Genomic DNA, 20,515 nt, shown 5'->3' with positions numbered 1-20,515 from the left:
TGCTCAATCCAGAGCAGTAGACTAAAATAGTGCACAAAATATTAAGATTAATAAGAAATGGTATGGAAGATAACACTGATTATGTTTTAACACCGCTATGTAAGCTGATGGGATGCCTTCACCTGTAATATATTCAGTTCTGGTCTCCCTGTCTCATGACAGAAATAGTGGACAAAGAAGGGATTCAGAGATGGACAACAAAAAAATTCAGAGGCATAGAAAAACTTCCAAATAAGAAGAGATTCATATCAGGAGTATTTAGTTCAAAGAAGAATAGTAGAGTCGTACATAAATTAATAGCAAGTAGAAGTTAAATAGATAATTCCCATCTACCATTTCTCATAATACAAGAACAAGGGGATATTCACTAATTTAAATCACATTTAGAACAAACAAAAGGAACCAAATTCAGACATGACACACGTCCAGCCACCATTGCCCCCACCCTCTGAGTCCTGCATACACATGGACAAGTAGTGACACTCCATTTGGAGGTGTTTGCTGATGCACTGGAGGAAGTACAGGAGTGCCTAATGGATCTCCAATAACACAGTAAATATACAGGAGACCTATCTGTTACTAAAGTTCCCATAATCTGTATTAATTTAACTGCAATGGTTACACAGCTGCTCTGCACTTAACCACTGATTTGAAGGCAGAAGTTTCTTTTCCCTCAGCACCTCACAACCCCTTCAGATCCTTTATGCAAACCCTATTCACTGGAGCTTTGCACAGAGGTTACATAGGAAATGAGTTGATATACTGGATCAGGGTCCATCTAGGACAATATCCTAACTCCAGCGGCGGCCAATACTGGATGTATCTGAGAAGTTGCACACCTGTTACAGACTCTGACCTTTAAAAGCTGGGAACTCAGGGAGATATTGTCCTGAGGGATGGATGTAAGCCAGGGGTAGGCAACCTATGGCATGCGTGCCAAAGGCAGCACACGAGCCGATTTTTACTGGCACGCTTCTGCCAACTGGGGTTCTGGCCACCGGCCTCTCTCAGCCCACTGCCTGCCTGGGTGAACGGAATCCTAGACCGGCAGCAGGATGAGCGGGGTCAACGGCCAAGACCCCGGCTGGCAGAAGCCGGAGTCTGGAACTCCAGACCGTCAGCAGGCTCAGCGCTCAGCCCGCCGCCGGTCTGGGGTTTCGTCCACTGGCCCCACTCGGCCAGCTGCCGGTGTAGGGTTCTGGCTGCTTGCCCCTTGCCAGCTGGGATCCTGGCCCCGCTCAGCCTGCTGCCGGCCGGAATGGACGGAACCCCCAGCTGCACCATATGCAGAAAGGGAAAGTATGTGACCCTGAAACACCAACATCTATTCATCACTGATTAGCTTACTCTGTGATCCTGAGGGCCTAACTTTCCATTGTTATCATTAGTAGAAGCAGCAGCAAGTAGTATTAGCACTGTCTAGTGTAATTGTAGCTAACTTCATTATCCATTTAAATGTTTAACCCTTTACGTCCACACTTTCACCACACATTCAAGAAAAGGAAATGTTTATGGTACAGCATGTTATACATTCATTAGAGGTTACAGTGCAAACATTTAGCCATGGGCACACAGCAACACTGACACTTAGCCCTGGTCTACACACAGCCCCTGGTTCGAACTAGGGTACGCGAATTCAGCTACGTGAATAACGTAGCTGAATTCGAACTACCCTAGTTCGAATGACTTACCGTCCAGACGCCGCGGAAGCGAACTCCGCGGCTCCAAGGTCGACTCCGGCAACTCCTCCTGCCGCGATGGAGTACCGGAGTCGACCGCGGCGCTTCCGGAGTTCGAACTATCGCGTCTAGATCAGACGCGATAGTTCGAACTCCGAGAAGTCGAACTCGCCGCGTCGACCCGGCGGGTAAGTATAGACGTGGCCTCAGGGATTACATCGCAATAGTCTTCCAAAACTCTTAAAACATCAAAATTGCTTGTGACTAGTTTAACAAATATTCACATTTGCATTAGCTAATTGATATTAGAAATCATTTACACAAATTGAGATAGGAATTGTAACCAGTATCCATTCAGAGAATTCAGAGGAAAACAAAATATTTGGATTAATGCTCTCTGGTATACACTAATGGCATAGTTTAAACACTCTCTTAACCCACCAAAGAAATAAGTACATGTTTACAGCTGGAATTTATGTATAATTATTTAGGACCATATTTTGTCATTCTTTCTCATGCTAAGTAGTGACTTACTTTGTGAGCAGACCCATTCATATTGATGTTACCACTCAAAAAGCAATGTACCTTTTAGTCTGAAGAAATGTTGAAGAAATCTGACCCTTAACAAATTAGTCGTGGGCATTTTCTATGATGGTCAGATAGGGCCTACATCATGACACTGATTAAAGTGCCATTTTCTACCTCTTCATTCCTTTTTCTGACTTCGCTCACTCATTTCCTCTTTCCCTGAAAGTAAATGTTTTAAATAGGTGCAAAGGGAGGGAGGGGAGGTTAAGGCATTAAAATAAAGGAAAACACTTGGTTTACAAAGCCTTACTTCCAATGAAAAGGGATTATTCTATTTCCAAGTAAGAGTGGCAACCCACATAAATTAGTCACAAACAGAAGTGCCTAACAGGAGGCATTTCAGAGGGAGTTGAGAGAGGGAATGCGAGAGGCTTTCCTTCAAGGTTCACCTCTACTTGCGATTCCAGAATGACCACAATGAAATGGCTGTGCCATGTTTTCTTTTTTGCCTGAAGTCAGAAGATATTTCCTGTGTATGAAGTGGAAGTTGGTGACTGTGCTGGAGTTAAAGATTCTTGAATTGGACAATTGAATAGGAGCGGCAAATAGCGATGCTACTGATAATCAGAGAAGCTGAGAAGTTACTAGACTGCCAGTTTTGGGAAATATCAGTACCCCATGTTAAAAGAAGAAAGCAGCTAGCCACCCATGAGTCAGAAGGAGGAAGGGGAGGCCTCCTGATTCATACTGAGAAAGTATCGCAATTGGCTAGTTATCTTAGGTGCCTGTACACGAATGGAAGAAGCCTGGGAAACAAGCAGGAAGAATTGGAAGTCCTGGCACAGTCAAGGAACTATGATGTGATTAGAATAACAAAGACTTGGTGGGGTAACTCACATGACTGGAGCACTGTCATGGAGGGATATAAACTGTTCAGGAAGGACATGTGGGGGAGAAAAGGTGGAGGAGTTGCACTGTATGTAAGAGAGAGCAGTATGATTGCTCAGAGCTTCGGTATGAAACTGGTGAAAAGCCTGCTAAGAGTCTTTGGGTTAAGTTCAGACGTGAGAGCAACAGGGGTGATGTTGTGGTGGGTGTCTGCTATAGACCACCAGACCAGGAGGATGAGGTAGATGAGGCTTTCTTCTGGAAATTTCTGTTAGTTGTCCAATCACAGGCCCTGGTTCTAATGGGGGACATCAATTACCCTGACATCTGCTAGGAGAGCAATACAGCACTGCACAGACAATCCAGGAAGTTTTTTGGAGAGTGTTGGGGACAACTTCCTGGAGCAAGTGCTGGAGGAACCAACTAGGGGCCATGCTCCTCTTGACACGCTGCTCACAAACAGGGAATAAATGGTAGGGGAAGTAGAACTGGGTGGCAACCTGGGCAGCAGCAACCATGAGATGGTCAAGTTCAGGATCCTGACAAAAGGAATAAAGGAGAGCAGCAGAATATATACTCTGGACTTCAGAAAAGCAGACTTTGACTCCCTTAGGGAACTGATGGGCAGGATCCCCCGGAAGGCTAATATGAAGGGGAAATGAGTCCAGGAGAGCTGGCTGTATTTTAAAGAAGCTTTACTGAGAGCACTGGAAAAAAGCATCCAAATGTGCAGAAAGAAGAGCAAATATAGCAGACAGCCAACATGGCTTAACAGAGAAATCTTCTGTGAGCTTAAACACAAAAAGGAAGCTTACAAGAAGTGGAAACTTGGACAGATGACTAGGGAGGAGTATAAAAATATTGCTCAAGCAAGCAAGAGTGTAATCAGAAAGACCAAAGTTGCAGCTAGCAAGGAATGTGAAGGGTAACAAGAAGGGTTTCTACAGGTTTATTAGGAACAAGAAGGTGGTCAGGGAAAGTGTGGGACCCTTACTGAATGGGGAAGGCAACCTATTGACAGATGATGTGGAAAAAGCTGAAGTACTCAATGCTTTTTTTGCCTCTGTCTTCACAGACAAGGTTAGCTCCCAGACTGCTGAACTGGACAGCACAGTATGGGGAAGAGGTGAGCAGCCCTCAGTCGTGAAAGAACAGATTAAGGTTCGAAAAGCTAAATAAATAATAATTGGAGATATGCCTATCTCCTAGAATGGACCTTGAAAGGTCATTGAGTCCAGCCCCCTGCCTTCACTTGCAGGACCAAGTAGTGATTTTTGCCATAGATCCCTAAGTGATCCCCTGAAGGATTGAACTCACAACCCTGGGTTTAGCAGGCCAATGCTCAAACCACTGAGCTATCCCTCCCCCTGGACATACACACATCCATGGGTCTGGATCTAATGCATCTAAGGGTGCTGACATAAACACCTCCATGGGTCTGGATCTAATGCATCTGAGGGTGCTGAGGGAGTTGGCTGATGTGATTGCAGAGCCATTGACCATTATCTTTCAATACGTGTGAACGGGGGAGGTCCCAGACCACTGGAAAAATGCAAATATAGTGCCCATCTTTTAAAAAGGGAAGAAGGAGAATCCAGGGAACTACAGACCGGTCAGCCTCAACTCAGTCTCCAGAAAAAATCATGGAGCAGGTCCTCAACTAATCCATTTTGAAGCACTTGGAGGAGAGGAAGGTGATCAGGAACAGTCAAGTTGGATTCACCAAGGGCAAGTCATGCCTGACCAACCTGATTGCCTTCTATGATGAGATAACTGGTTCTGTGGATATGGGGAAAGCGGTGGACGTGAAATACCTTGACTTTAGGAAAGCTTTTGATAGTCTCCCACAGAATTGTTGCCAGCAGGTTAAAAAAGTGTGGAATGGATGAACAGACTATAAAGTGGACAGCAAGGTGGCTAGATCATTGGGCTCAATGGGTAATGATCAACAACTTGATGTCTAGTTGGCAGCTGGTATCAAGCAGCGTGCCCCAGCAGTCAGTCCTGGGGCCAGTTTTGTTCAACATCTTCATTAATGATCTGGATGATGGGATGGAGTGCAGCTTCAGCAAGTTCACAGATGACACTAAGCTGGCGAGAGAGGTAGATATGCTGGAAGATAGGGATAGGGTCCAGAGTGACCTAGACAAATTGGAGGATTGGGCCAAAAGAAATCTGCTGAGGTTCAACAAGAACAAGTGAAGAGTTGTGCACTTAGGATGGAAGAATCCCAGGCACTGCTACAGGCTGGAGTCCGATAGGCTAAGCGGCAATTCTTCAAAAAAGGACCTGGGGATGACAGTGGATGAGAGTTGGATATGAATCAACAGTGTGCCCTTGTTGCCAAGAAGGCTAACGGCATATTGGGCTGCATTAGAAGGAGCATTGCCAGCAGATCGAGGGAATTGATTATTCCCCTCTATTCTGCACTGGTGTGGCCACATCTGGAGTATTGTGTCCCCCACTACAGAAAGCATGTGGACAAATTGGAGAGTGTCCAGCAGAGAGCAACACATGATTTATGAGTAGAGTCTGAGGGAACTGGGCTTATTTAGTTAGGAGAAGAGAAGAGTGAGGGGTGGGGGGTGGGGGGGGGTTGATTGCAGCCTTCAACTACCTGAAGGGGGGTTCCAAAGAGGATGGAGCTTGACTGTTCTCAATGGTAGCAGATGACAGAACAAGGAGCAATGGTCTCAAGTTGCATGGGGGAGGTCTACTTTGGACATTAGAAAAATCTATTTCAGTAGGAGGGTGGTGAAGGACTGGAATGGGTTACTTAGGGAGGTGGTGGAATCTCAATCCTTAGAGGTTTTTAAGGCCCAGCTTGACAAAGCCCTGGCTGGGATGATTTAGTTGGGATTATTCCTGCTTTGAGCAGGGGGTTGGACTAGATGACCTCCTGAGGTCTTTTCCAACCCTAATTTTCTATGCTTCTATGAAGTCAGAGAGGAAGCCTGGGAGTTCATAACCACAAAAAGAAAGAGGACATAGTGGCATTCTACAGAGGTGGAGAGAGTTGATGATGCATAGTGGTAGCCTCAGAGAAAAGAGGACCAGAAAAATTACCATACAGCTAGAAGTTTCCAATTGATTCCAGATGCTCAACATGAAAACTGTGGAAGATCTCCCTCAAGATCCAGCTGGTCCAAGGGAATGGAGGGATGCCCAGGACACACCTATAGATGGCAGATGAGCTCAACCTGTAGAAAATCAAGCTTTCCCACAAACAGATGTTCATTCATGCAAAGGAGAAAGATGATCCTTGTTGGGCATTCAGTACTCAAAAGCATCAAAAGCACATTGTGCTATAGACAGGCAGATAACAGGATGGTGTGCTGTCTTTCCAGAGCCAAGACACAATGTGTCTTACATAGGCCTTAGATAGGCTTCTGAAGTCAACAGGCAAGGATGCATTGCTGATGGTTCATATAAAAATTAAAGATACTATATCACAAGATGACTCATAGATAATAGATTACCTCAGTGACTCAGAAGCATGCTGAAGAATAAGCATGAGATCTTTCTTGTCCCATAAGCAAAGGAAGACAGAAAACTGAAGAATCTGGAAGTGAACTGATGATTAGGTAAGTGGCATAGAGTGGAGGGTTTGGGTTTTGTGGAACATTGGTTCACCTTATATGGGGAAAAGTACAATTTGGGTGGCCTCCACCTCAGTAGAAGAGGAGCCAGTCTCCTCAAGGACAGGCTATTTGGACTATCCAGGAGAGCATTCAACTAGTAACAAAAGGGAAGTGTAAAAAAGGGGTAAAAACACATTTAGCACAAATTTGAAAGGGTGGGAACAAAATTAATGAAAGAAACAAAGCACAGACAAAGAAGACAGTCTTTAATTGCCTATACACTAGTGCTAGCAGCCTGGGTAACAAACAACAGGAACTGAAACTGTATTTTTATGAGAACAAATTAAATCTAGTTGGCATTACTAAATCTAGTTGGGATTATCTGCATGATTAGAATGTTAAAATCAGTGGTTATAACCTATTTAGGAAGGATCAAGTGCTCAAAAGGGGAGGAGACATGACTGTTAAAAATGGCATTAGCTGTTTCCAAGTTACTGATAACTCAGGAAGAAAATGATCTTGAATGCTTATGAACCAATGTCCTAACAGATAAAGCACAGTATGGGGTATTAGTTGGTGTCTACTATAGACCACCAAATCACACTAGGGAACAGGTGTGTGTAAGGAGGTGGCCATGGCCATCCTATCTATACCGTGTAGGAAAAAAAGCTGTGTGATCATGGGGGACTTGTATTTGAGTGAAATATAGAATATCAGGGTTGGAAGGGACCTCAGGAAGTCATCTAGTCTAACCCCCTGCTTAAACCAGGATTGATCCCCAGACAGATTTTTGCCCCAGATGATCCCCGAGGAATTAAACTCACAACCCTCGGTTTAGCAGGCCAATGCTCAAACCACTGAGCTAACCCTCCCACCTGCTGCTCCCAGCACTAGAACATCCTTGTAATTTCTAAATACTATAGATGAAAATATCCCAACTCAAGAAAAGTTGCATCCAATGGGCAGATTTGACCTCCCATGTATATTAGACCTCGTCTTGAGAGATAAAGAGGAACTGATCACAAAACTAAAATTAATGGTGGCTTAGGTAAAAGTGATCATGACTTGATCATATTTATAAATGTGCAAACAGAATAAAGTCCAGACCATACATACACACACACACACACACACACACATATATACACCACGTGTTCGTGCTTTAAAAGGGACAGTTTCATAAAGCCGAGCCAAATCAGCTGGGAGGAAGAATTTAACCAGAAAAAAAATGTGAATGATAATTGGGAATTGTTTAAGAACACTTTACTAGATACATAAAAAGCCACACTCCTACAACTGAAGAAGAATGGATTGGATTAAAACAACAACAACAACAACAAAAACCAGCACCAACAACATCTGGTTTAGAGGGGAACTGAAGACAAGTATAAAGAATTAAATATATATATAAAAAGGAAGAGGAAGTTGACAGTAATTAATATAAATCAGATGTGTTCAATAAATATTATTATCCTATATTTGGTGAAAAACAGATGAGGCAGCCAAGTTATATGATGATAACACTTCCCATTTCACTACTATCTCAGAAGGATCTTAAACAGTAGCTATTAAAGTTAGACATTTTAAAAGCTGCAGATCCAGATAACTTGTATCCAATAATTTTAAAACAGTTAATTGAAGAGATCACTGAACTGACCAAGTTGATTTTCTAGAAGTCTTGGAGCACTGGGGAAGTTTCAGAAGACTGGAAGAAAGTTAATTTTGTGTCAATATTTTAAAAGGGAGAAACGGGATGACATGGCTATTTATAGGCCTATAAATCTGACAATAATCCCCGGCAAGATAATAGAGTTGCCAATACAGAACTTCATTAATAAAGAATTAAATGATGATAATATAATTAATGCCAATCAACATGGATTTATGGAGATTAGATCCCATCAAACTAACTTGATTTTTTTAAAATGGGGTTACAAGTTTGGTTGATAAAGGTAACGGTGTTGATATAATATACTTAGACTTCCAAAAAGTGTTTTATTTTGTACTGTATGACATTTTGATTGAAAAATAAGAATGATATCAAAGTAACATAGTACACATTAAATTGATTAAAAGCGGTTATGATATGTCTCCAAATATAACCTGTGGAACAATTTACCAAGGATTCTGATGGATTTTCCATCACTGGCAATTTTTAAATCAAGACTGGATGTTTCTTTTTTAAAAGATCTGTTCTAGAAATCATTTTGGAAAAGTGCTATGGTCTGTGTTATACAGGAGTTCAGACTAGATGATCACAATGGTTCCTTGTGGCCTTGGAATCTATGAACTTTCACTCCCCCCCCCTTTTTTTCCTTCAAAAATGGCAAGAGATTTTAATGTTAACTGAGAGTTAAAAACTCACAGTTAGCAAAAGTGCTTATCTTTTTCCCTGTGGGAAACATCAGGCAATGAGCATTGCCTTTATCACTGGAAGTTGTAAAGGGAAACCATGGCTCGCCAATCTATTTGAGTTCTTTGTGCGGATCAACAAGCATGTGGGCAAGGATGAGCCAGTGGATATATTGTACTTGTACTTTCAGAAAGCCTTTGACAAGGTCCTTCACCAAAGGCTCTTTAGCAAAGTAAGAAGTTATGGGATAAGATGGAAGGTTCTCTCATGGATCACTAACTGGTTAAAAGACAGGAAACAAAAGGTAGGAACAAATGGTCACTTTTCAGAATGGAGAGAGGTAAACAGCAGTCTCTCTCAGAGATCTGTACTGGGGCTAGTGCTATTCAACATATTCATAAATGATCTGGGAAAAGGGGCAAACAGGGAGGTGGCAAATTCTGCAGACAATACAAAATTACTCAAGATAGTTAAGTGCGAACACATTGTGAGGATTTACAAAGGGATCTCACTAGATTGGACAAGAAAATGGCAGATGAAATTCCATGTTGATAAATGCAAATTAATGCACACTAGAAATCATAATCCCAACTATAGATACAAAAGACTGATATCTAAATTAGCTGTTAGCACTCAAGAAAGAAATATTGGAGTCATTGTCAATAGTTCTCTGAAAACATCTACTAAATGTGCAGTGGCAGTCAAAAAAGCTAACAGAATGTTAGAAACCATTAAAAAGGAATAGATAACAAGACAGTAAATATCATAATGCCACTATATAAATCCATGGTAGGCCCACAGCTTGAATACTGAATGCAGTTCTGATCACCCCATCTCATTAGAATTGGAAAAGGTAGAGCAACAAAAATGATTAAGGGTATGGAACAGCTTCAAAATGAGAAGAGATTAAAAAGACTTGGAGATGACAAAAGGGTAATATAACAGAGGTCTATACAATCATGAATGGTATAGAGAATGTGAATTAGGTTGTGTGATTTACTCCCTCATACAACACAAGAACAAAGGGTCACCCAATGAAATAAACCTGCTGATGGTTTAAAACAAACAAAAGAATGTACTTCTTCACACAAGGCATAGTCAACCTGGGGAACTCGTTGCCAAGGGATGTTGTGAAGGCAAAAATTATACTTGGGTTCAAAAAAAACAATTAGATAAGTTCATGGAAGATAGGTCCATCAATGACGATTAGCCAAAATGATCAGGGATGAAACCCCATGCTTTGGTCATCCCCAGCTTCTGACTGCCCGAAGCTGAGTGTGGATAATAGGAAATGGATCACTTGAAAATTGCCCTGTTCTATTCGTTCCCTCTGAATAACCTGACATTGGCCACTGACAGAAGACAGAAGACCTTTGTATCTGACCCAGTAAGGCTGTTCTTAGGAGATCTAAATGTCTGGGCGTAGTCTTCCTGACATCATATTATAAGTCTTGATGAGCTCTTACTCAGAACTGATACTTCCAATAGCTAATAATGACGATGGCCACTACAGTGGTGTAAGGGAACAAAAGAACAGGAATTGCCAGATAGGATCAAACTTGAGGTCCAACTGGTTCAGTATTCTGTCTCCAACAGTGGATAGGAACCAGATATTTCAGAGGAAGGTATAAGAACCCCATAGTGTGTCAGTGACCCCGCAGTATGTCACAGTATATACCGTACTTCAGAGGAAGGTATAAGAACCCCACAGTATATCACTGCTTTAATTTCAAAGTGATTTAAATTACCAATTTTAATAATGATTAAATCAGCAAGCAGGAAAACTTGACTTAAATTTTCAATTTTAATCTTTGTGTTTGTACTTTTTAGTTATCCTCCTACAGAAAGGGTGATTCTCATTTATTTGTACAATTTGGTACCTCTTTTTACTAATGAGGATACACTAAATCAGGGATCAGCAACCTTCAGCACGCGGCCCATCTGAGAAATACGCTGGCGGGCCGGGATGGTTTGTTTACCTGAAGCGTCTGCAGGTTTGGCCGATTGCAGCTCCCACTGGCCATGGTTCGCCATTCCAGGCCAATGGGGGCTGCAGGAAGCGGTGGCCAGCACATCCCTTGTGACCCCTCTTATTCATCTCCCACCTCTCTTTGTGTGAGAGCTCTTCTATGCCCTTGATCATTCTCATCACCCTTCTCTGAACTCCTTCTGGTTCAGCAGTCTCCATTTGGAGATGGAGTGAGCAGTACTTCATATTTTATTCCAGATGAGTGCACACATCATGATTACTTATCTTCTTAGTAGCCTCTTTGATGAACCTTATCAGAGGCTTTTTGGAAGTCTAAATAAAAACATCACTGATTCTCCTTTATCCACGACTTTACTGACACATTCAAGTAACTCTAAGATGTGATTTCCCATTGCAAAGTCTGGTACAGTGGGGAATTCCCCTGCCACAAGAGTTTCCCCTAACCATGTAAAGCTGGTGGATTAGCACTATACCACCAGGTTGCACTTTCTTGGCTGGATAGCTTAGAGGGTTCAGCTTGGTGGGATAGCATTGTTTATCTCACAGAATCAAATAAATATGTAATTTCCATTGCTGAGTACTGCCTATTCTAACTTCTGTATATAGTATTTCTTCAGTTTACTCACTTACCTCTCAACAAAAGAACGGATCCCATATGTTAAAAATTACAGAACTTTTAAAGTATGCATTCTGCATACAGTAGGGTACAGTTTTACAGATATTAATGGTGCATGAAATCATTTCAAGTGCTCAAAGGAGGAAGATAGAGAATATGTAAAAGAATACAAACAAAACAGATTAGACCAGAGTTATTTATCTATCTCGGCTGCATTTTCCAAAAAGCTTAATTTACATGCCCAAATCCTACTGAATTTCAGTTGGACTTCTTTGAAAATGCAAGTCCCTATGTTTTGAAGAATTGCACCTTGAAAAGCTGGGCAGGGTTTGCTCTTTGGCAATCACGTGCTTAAAATTAGAGTTTTTGTTAAGCAGACATTCTCATATTAAAGGAAACTAATCCTTACCTGTCTAAATAATTAAACTTTGGTTTATTAATAAAAAAAGTTATAATGTAATTTTGCCAGTTTTGCATATTTTCTTTTTACATTTCTAACTGCCTGAACACCAAAACCAGATTATTTTCTTATTTATTTATAGGCAAGAAGAGGCAGAGGGAAGGCATATACTCACCACTGACTTTATGTTCCCTTCACCCCCAACCTTGCTTTGTTTGCACAGTTTATACTGTTGCACTTTCAGGTTTTTGGGGGGTTTTTTTTGCACTGTTGCTTTAATTAAGGGTTTGCTTACAGTTGGTTATTGTAGATTGTTTAGTTAAATTTATTTTAATTATTTTTCCCCACTCATTCAATTAAAATTTTTTGTTTTTGTTATTATTTTGTCATAATCAAACCCATTTACAATCCATCCATTATGAGACATTATTGCATTTAACTCAGAAAATAATTTAAACAACACTAAGATAATGTATAGGGTTTCACAAAAATACACAGGGAATATTCCATTTCCACCATCCATACACGATATACCAGTGCTCAAAATCTATTTATCCCAATACCCCTCTACACCGACTAATAGCTGTATATGTTCAGACATGAGACTCAAAATACGAACAATATGCATCCCCAACAATATTTCCTAATTTTTTACTGTTTTCTATGGGACAACTTGCTGGCTGCTTGAACTGTGAAACACGTCTCTGAACATCAGCCTTCCACCCATTGTTAAGACTTTCTCTCTTGCGCTCAAATATTGTGCAGAACACAATATGCATTTATAATGATGGGAACATTGTTGTTTTTCTCCTGCTGCTTACAGCCTATTTCATAAACAGCACCATCTACTTTTCAAATGGATCAGAGGCAGGCCCACAACAGAATAAAGAGACTAACTTTCAAAGTACTGAAGACCCCACTCTTTCTCCACTAATCTAAATAGAATTGAATTATGAAAGATTCTGATATGGAGAACAACCAGTCCTTGGAGCACCATGGAGAAATACTGCTTCCTGTTAATAAAATTCTGTGCCCTCATGTTTGTTTCTGTGTGTGGGGAGAGGGTGATGATAGGCAGATGGTTTCCATCAATTCCCCAATACAGTTTGGGAATCCTATGTGTGCAAAGCCATCAATAATTGCCGGAGCAGTACCTAGTTTTTCTGACCCAGTGGGACAGCACCTTACCAATATCCGGGCAGGGACATAGGCAGCTGGGTTAATGGTTAGCAACCTAATTCTGGAGGATTGTGTTCAGGTTACCTGCAATCAGGCAGGAGCCAAATAAAATAGTCTGGATAGGGGGTCAAACTCTAGTAATGTGACCAGGAATCAGGCTGGTTAGAGTCTGAAATGCTGGGTGAGGCATCCAAGCAGCAGCCATTTAGAGGTAAGTTGCGAGGATAACTTCCTGTGCCTCTCTTTGGGTTTAATAGGAAGCCCTGAACAACCAGAGGTCCTGGTTTTCCTCCAGTCATGGCCAGGGGAAGTCTCCATGAAGTTGCTTCAGATGTCATGGTCTCTCCATTTGATGGGTAAGTACTGAGCTGTTGGATCTGAGCAGGGAGGTACCAATTTACTAGGAACCCTGCAGACCCAGGTTTGAGACCTATGGGGTTATGAGAATCTGTGGCATAGCATAATCCCAAAAATTGCTCTCTCCAGGCCAATTGGTTGGCAACAGACTGGATGCATTCTGGGGTGGTCAGATGGCAGTGGTGACCTGCTTTTCCACAGGTATGGGGCACCACATATTGGTATATTGTTACTGCAGCTCCAAGGTTAGTTCTGCACAGAGCTCAAAAAAAGGTAACCTCTCCCCACCCAGAAGTTTTCTTGCCATTGCTGGTCATCCCAGGTTTGCAGAATGATCTTCTCCCAGCAATCTATGCTTGTTTCTCAGCCTATAAACAACGCTGAATGCTGCATCACTGCATCACTGATCCAGGAACAAGTCCTCTAGCTCCAACAGCTGGGTGGTGCTGTTGTTGCTTGCTGCTGTTTGATGTCAGGATAGGAAAATTCCATAATATATGCAATTTTTTGTTGTCAACAACATGGGAGACTTGTATAGTTTTTGTCCACATTAGAACCAATTATACAGATAATATAATTAATTATACTAAGGTGAATATTCCAGTTCTAACTTCCCAGGTGTAATTTTTAGCCTTTCCCTTCATAACTTATATTTTACAATATAGCACAAGTTCAGTAGATCTCTCTCTCTCTCTATCTCACACACACACATACAGTTCTCTCAAGCACTGATATGAATTCCCCCTTCCTCTCAGAAAACAATAAAATATTATTTCCAGTAACCAAGGTTTGAGGAACTAGAAGTTACAGAACAGGTGCAAATTCTAAACCCATATATCAGGCAAGAAAAAGAAGACTGAAGCATATGGAAAAAAATTGGGTTTTAAATTTCTTTTTGAACCAGGGACATAATCTTGATAAAATGTATCAGATCTGAATGCAAAAGGCACCAATGGGTCAGGAACAGGGCCGGCTCCAGACCCCAGCGCGCCAAGCAGGCGCGTGGGGCGGCATTTTGCCGGCAGGGCGGCATTTGGCTCCGGTGGAGCATCCGCAGTCATGCCTGCGGGAGGTCCACCAGAGCCCCGGGACGAGCGGACCTGCCGCAGCCATGACTGCAGCGGGTGCGCTGGTCCCGCGGCTTGGACGGAGCTCCCGCAGGCATGCCTGCGGATGCTCCACCGGAGCCGCGAACCAGCGCACCCGCCGCAGACGCTTCTCCCCCGGCCACAGGACCGGGGAAGGGCGGCGAGCGCGCCGCCCTGCTTGGGGCGGTGTAATTTCTAGAGACGCCCCTGGTCAGGAAGGTGGGTAGACAGGGAAGTTCAGAAGTACATCATCATGGCAAAACTAATTAAATGTCATTTAAAAAAAAACAAATGTCCTTTATTTGTTACTAATTATCAGAACTGACTGAACCACTTACAAGGAATAATCTATTTGATACATTTAATGTCTTCTGCTTGTGGAATGACCATGAGATAATAGATTTTTTTAAATTTTATTTATTTATTTATTCATTTTGTAATTGATATTACCTCAGGGTGGCTAACACACATAAAATTACTCCATGGAGGCTGTGAAACATCTCAACAGCAGTAACCATAACCTAGGTTTCTAATTGGGATGAATGTGGTAAACAATGGGGAAAACCAAAGATTTACTTCTCAGAAAATCTTTTTAAAAATTATTTTCAATATAATGAAGGGAAACAATTTGAACACAACACTATCCATGAGAGGAGCAATCTGTGGGAGGAAATATTCATTAAAATAGATCCATTTTGTGTGGGAAGACTATTCCTTCACACACACACACACACACACACACACACACAGGTTGATTAGAAGATAATTCACAGCTAATTTGCAGCACTCTCTCACTCTCATTCTCTCTCTCACTCACAGGAACACACACTTTTATCCACCTCAGGAAATTTAATTTGCAGAGCTTTTTTTCCCCTCCTTCTGGTTTATCTTTAAGCAAAAGCTGCTAATTTACTGAGCTGTTAAAGGTCTGTCAGGGTAGATCTGGGTAGTCTTAGGCCTTGTCTACACTACAACATTTTGTCAGCAAAAGCTGCCTTTTGCCAGCAAAACAGGAGAGGTGTACACACTAAAAAACTACCGTTGGCAGCAAAACTCTGTTGTTTTGCCGACAAAATAAAACCATGTCAAGAGGGCATAAAGCTTTTTGCAGCAAAGCACACAGTGACACTTTGCTGCTTTTAGACAAGAGTTTGTTTTGTCGACATAACTGGTTTCCACCAGTATCTGCTCTGCTCACTGTTTTGCTCTCTGCTGCCCTGCAGGCATGCACCCCTCTGCTTTCAAAGCTCTGAGAAGTATCTGACAGATGAGCATGCTGCTCCATTTGGGGAACAAAGAGCAAATTATCAGCATGGAATTCTCCTGTTCTGCCCTGCATTAGGAACACAGCAGCAGGCAGACTGCTGCTGCAGGGAGCGGGGAAGGGGAGGGAGGAGGAGGCGACTGCTGCTTTGACATTGCTCAGCACAGAGAGCTCACAGAGCTGATCAGTTTGCTGCTCCAGGCAGCTGAGGAGGCTGAGGGAGAACCATAGGCAGGCAGGCAGAGCGGGCTGCTTCAGGAGAGACTGCTGTGTGCAGCAGAGCAGGGCGATGACATGTGGGCTCCCCTGGCCTCAGGATAGGTTGATCAGCCTGCTGTCTCTCCCACCCTAGACACACCACTCTCCACCCCCCACCCCACACTTCAGTTGAAAAAAACAACTGAAAATATACTAGGATGGACCTGGAATGATGGTATTGAGAAGCGTGCATCATGTGACTCTGTACCTGCCCCATGAGGCATTGCAAACCCTTCCCAAAGCACCCTGTGGATAGCTACCACAGTGCACTGCTCTCTGTGTCAATGCAAGAGCTGTTTTAATTAAAGCATTTTTATGAAAGTGGTATAACTTTGCCAACAAAATTTTGTAGTGTAGACAATGCCTTAAATTCCACCTGAGAGACAAGGTGGGTGAGGTAATATATTGTATTGGACCAACTTCTGTTGGTGAGAGAAATAAGCTTTAGGCCTTACACAGAGTTCTTCTGCAAGCTTGAAAGTTTGTGTCTCTCACCAATAGAACCTGATCAAATAAAAGATATTACCATTCCAACCATATCTATCTAATACCCTGGGACTGACATGGCTACAATAAAACTTAAATTACACCTGTCATACAAGAAGGATCTTTCCTTCCCATGCCCCCACACACATACTCAATGCTATTCACCCCACAGGGAAGGAATGAGCTAGAGGGATGGTCATTCATTTATTTATATTAATATAGCATGTTAAAAATGTCTATACATGAGCAATAGATACCCTAATGAATTGACAATTAACTCTACATCTCCTATACGGATGTCACCTAGAAGCTTAAATATTAATTTAAGTGCCTATTGTTTGGCATCCAAGATAGAAAAATGTTGGCCTAAATATGTATTCCTGTTTCTGAACCTAATACTAATCACAAGTATGGAAAAAAGGAACATTATCTTCTAAATGTGGAATTACTTAGAAAGTGTCTCCAAGAATTGACTGTGCAGTTGGTATGCCAGTTCAACTACAGAGTTTAAAAAAAAAAAAAAGGGGAAATAAAATGGAAGAAACATGGAAAACGTAAAAAGTACTGTGAAAATTAAGAGGTGTGTTACCATGCTTATCCATGCTATATATCTGCAACTCCATGTACAATGACTACATGTACAAGCAAATGAAAGCAGCTGACCACGTACCCACACACCTTGGCAGAGGTGCACTCCATACACGTCGGCCACCACCAAGACAGATAATCTCCAAAGCTCCTTCTAGACGGTATCCAGATGAACAAGAGAATGTCAGAGTATCACCGACTCCAAAGTTAAATCCTATTCGGTTACCAAATTGTGGAATCCCAGGATCCTCACAAGGTTCAAGATTATATTCTGGAAATAAACAAGCAAACAAAAAATCAGCTTCTATGTGGCAAGAACTGTGATTGTTTACTCTCTATCCACCTTATTTTTGCCATACACACTATTATTTTGCACACATTTCCACCTGACCATCAATTTAGCCTTTAGAACCATACACAAAATGAATGCACATATAGTAAATAGGTGAGTGATTCAATTGCAGTTTGAAAATTAGATCAATACATGTTCATAGCATTTGTAAGATGCCTAACACAACATGAATTACCATTCTTATAAAAGCCATAAATGTCTCAGACACATAAAACAAACTGTACATCATGATCAATTTGCTAAAGGACTCATTTGGAATGTCAGTACTTGAAATTAGGCTTGCTCCATTTTTTTTTCCACCCTCAGTAACATACCTTACAGCTTGCTGTCTTTTTTACTTCTTAAAATGTGTACTACAAATGCTTCAACAGAGATATAAGGATTTAATTTCTTAAGGTACAACAGAAGCAATTGTGTTATTTTACAAAACATTATTCATTCAGACCAGTTTTGGACCTCTCTCTTTTCACAAAAAGTTGAATTTTCTTCACTTTATACAAATAGCTCATTTCATCCCCTTACCAGAGAAAGTAATGTTAAATCCTTCATATGATATTGAAAAATCTGAAATAAAGCGCAACTGAGCCCTGAAATTTCCATAGAGACCAGCGTTGATTGCCAAAGGAAGTTCTGATCCAGTCAGGCGTGCTAGTGGCTGAGTGAAACTGCCATTCTCTGTAATTAGTAAGTAGTCGTGATGGTCTTCCAAATGAAAGGTGTGAAAGGTGAACTGCACTCCTGTTAGAAACAAATATATATTTACATATCACAGTGTTAACATGAATGCAATTATATCACTGCTTAAATCTGTGCATTTCAGTGAAAAGCACGTTGCTTCCACTTGAACGCTGGGATAGCTGCCCATAATGCATCACTCCCAACAGCGCTGCAAATGCTGCAAATGTGGCCACACTGCAGTGCTGGTAGCTGAGAGTGTGGCCACACACCAGCACTGTCCCTGCACAGCTGGACGACCAGCGCTGTAACTCCCAGCGCTGCAACTCTCAAGTGTAGCCATACCCTGAAACACAAGCCTTGTCCTTCTATTTAAAACCAAGTAATGTCTTGTTGTGAGACATCAAATTTTGCTACCTTTCAAAGTAAGTACCCCCCCCAGGCACACAGGCTGGTCAATGGACTGGCAGGCCTGGCTGTGAAGGAAAGGATCACTTACAATAGATGGCTAGCACTAGAAACATTTTAAGTTCTGTTTGGGACAGTTTTTGAGAACTGGTCGGCTAAAGGTCCCAGCAGGAGATTTGGATGAAAGGCAGGAGATAAATGCATCCACTCCCTCCCAATCTGCTCTCCTCTTTGTCTCTCTTCCAGCCTGTTTCCCTCTTGGCTTTGATTTCCGTTTGTTTGTTTGTTTTGTTTTAACATGAGCCATAAAAATCCATTAGCTGGAAATATGGATGTTAATACCGGAATCCAAGCATTGTGTAAATATCTTGATCTATTCTCGTTTCAGCTGGATGGTATTTTTGTATTTGTTCTATACACTGGATTTGTTCTAACTAGAATTTGTTTGTTATAAGACTAGAGATTGAACATGTTTGTTAAATAACAACTATAACATATATAAATATAAAACCAAGCAATATGTCATATGTTTGAATTTTGATGAAAAAGTCCAAAATGTTTATGTAGAATTCAACAGTTGGATTTAATTTTCTTACCAATTTCACAAAAATACAAAATACCTTGGTTGAGATACTGTGCTGCGGGGGCGACGGGAGTGGGTTGATGGCAGCAGAAACCTAGGTTATACTTAGCCTGCTCTACGGTACTGGAGGATCTTCTTCACTAGGGTGTCAAGTATCAGAGGGGTAGCCGTGTTAGTCTGGTTCTGTAGAAGCAGCAAAGAATCCTGTGGCACCTTATAGATTAACAGACGTTTTGCAGCATGAGCTTTCGTGGGTGAATACCCACTTCTTCAGATGCAAGTCTGAAGAAGTGGGTATTCACCCACGAAAGCTCATGCTGCAAAACGTCTGTTAGTCTATAAGGTGCCACAGGATTCTTTGCTGCTTCACTAGGGTGATCACCATGGTCAGCTATATCAACTTCAAGACTGCTTTGCACCAGCAATACAATTATTGCAAGCAATGTGTAGATGTAACACATTTTGAGTTGTATCTATATCTACATGATGAATAGCAATAATTGTCATCAGAGGAGTAGAAGACCTGGATCTTGACGCAACATGGAGGACTATCCCAAAGGGGAAAAAAACAAAACTATAGGTCATTAGCCAATAATGGGAAAAATCACCACTAATTGTGCAGCTGTTCTTTTACTTCTTCCCCATACGAGGAAAGATTAAAGAGGCTAGGACTCTTCAGCTTGGAAAAGAGAAGAGTAAGGGGGGATATGATAGAGGTATATAAAATCATGAGTGATGTTGAGAAAGTGGATAAGGAAAAGTTATTTACTTGTTCCCATAATACAAGAACTAGGGGTCACCAAATGAAATTAATAGGCAGCAGGTTTTAAACAAATAAAAGGAAGTTCTTCTTCACGCAGCGCACAGTCAACTTGTGGAACTCCTTACTGAGGAGGTTGTGAAGGCTAGGACTATAACAATGTTTAAAAGGGGACTGGATAAATTCATGGTGGCTAAGTCCATAAATGGCTATTAGCTAGGATGGGTAAGAATGGTGTCCCTAGCCTCTGTTCGTCAGAGGATGGAGATGGATGGCAGGAGAGAGATCACTTGATCATTGCCTGTTAGGTTCACTCCCTCTGGGGCACCTGGCATTGGCCACTGTCGGTAGACAGATACTGGGCTAGATGGACCTTTGGTCTGACCCGGTACAGCCATTCTTATGTTCTTATGTTAATGTATTATAGTCTTGTTGGATGGAGTAGTGACACTTCTATGCTTTCTATCTGTTTGGGGATTTTT

The 20,515-nt window shown here is 41.7% G+C and overlaps 1 protein-coding gene across 3 annotated transcripts in view; it reads right to left on the bottom strand.

Annotated features, from left to right (window-relative positions):
- The window catches only part of CSMD3 (CUB and Sushi multiple domains 3), a 1,155,643-nt gene that overhangs the window by 408,752 nt on the left and 726,376 nt on the right, over positions 1 to 20,515 (bottom strand). For all 3 annotated transcript variants that reach the window (XM_045006341.1, XM_045006342.1, XM_045006343.1), the window contains 2 exons: positions 18,130 to 18,345; positions 17,338 to 17,526 (listed from right to left, as the gene is read on the bottom strand). In XM_045006341.1, the coding sequence (XP_044862276.1) occupies positions 17,338 to 17,526; positions 18,130 to 18,345 (405 nt within the window). The remainder of the gene's footprint in view (positions 1 to 17,337; positions 17,527 to 18,129; positions 18,346 to 20,515) is intronic.

Source organism: Mauremys mutica, chromosome 2, assembly GCF_020497125.1.
Source record: "Mauremys mutica isolate MM-2020 ecotype Southern chromosome 2, ASM2049712v1, whole genome shotgun sequence".
NCBI classification, from domain to species: Eukaryota; Metazoa; Chordata; order Testudines; family Geoemydidae; genus Mauremys; species Mauremys mutica.
This window is presented reverse-complemented; position numbering and strand designations above follow the sequence as displayed.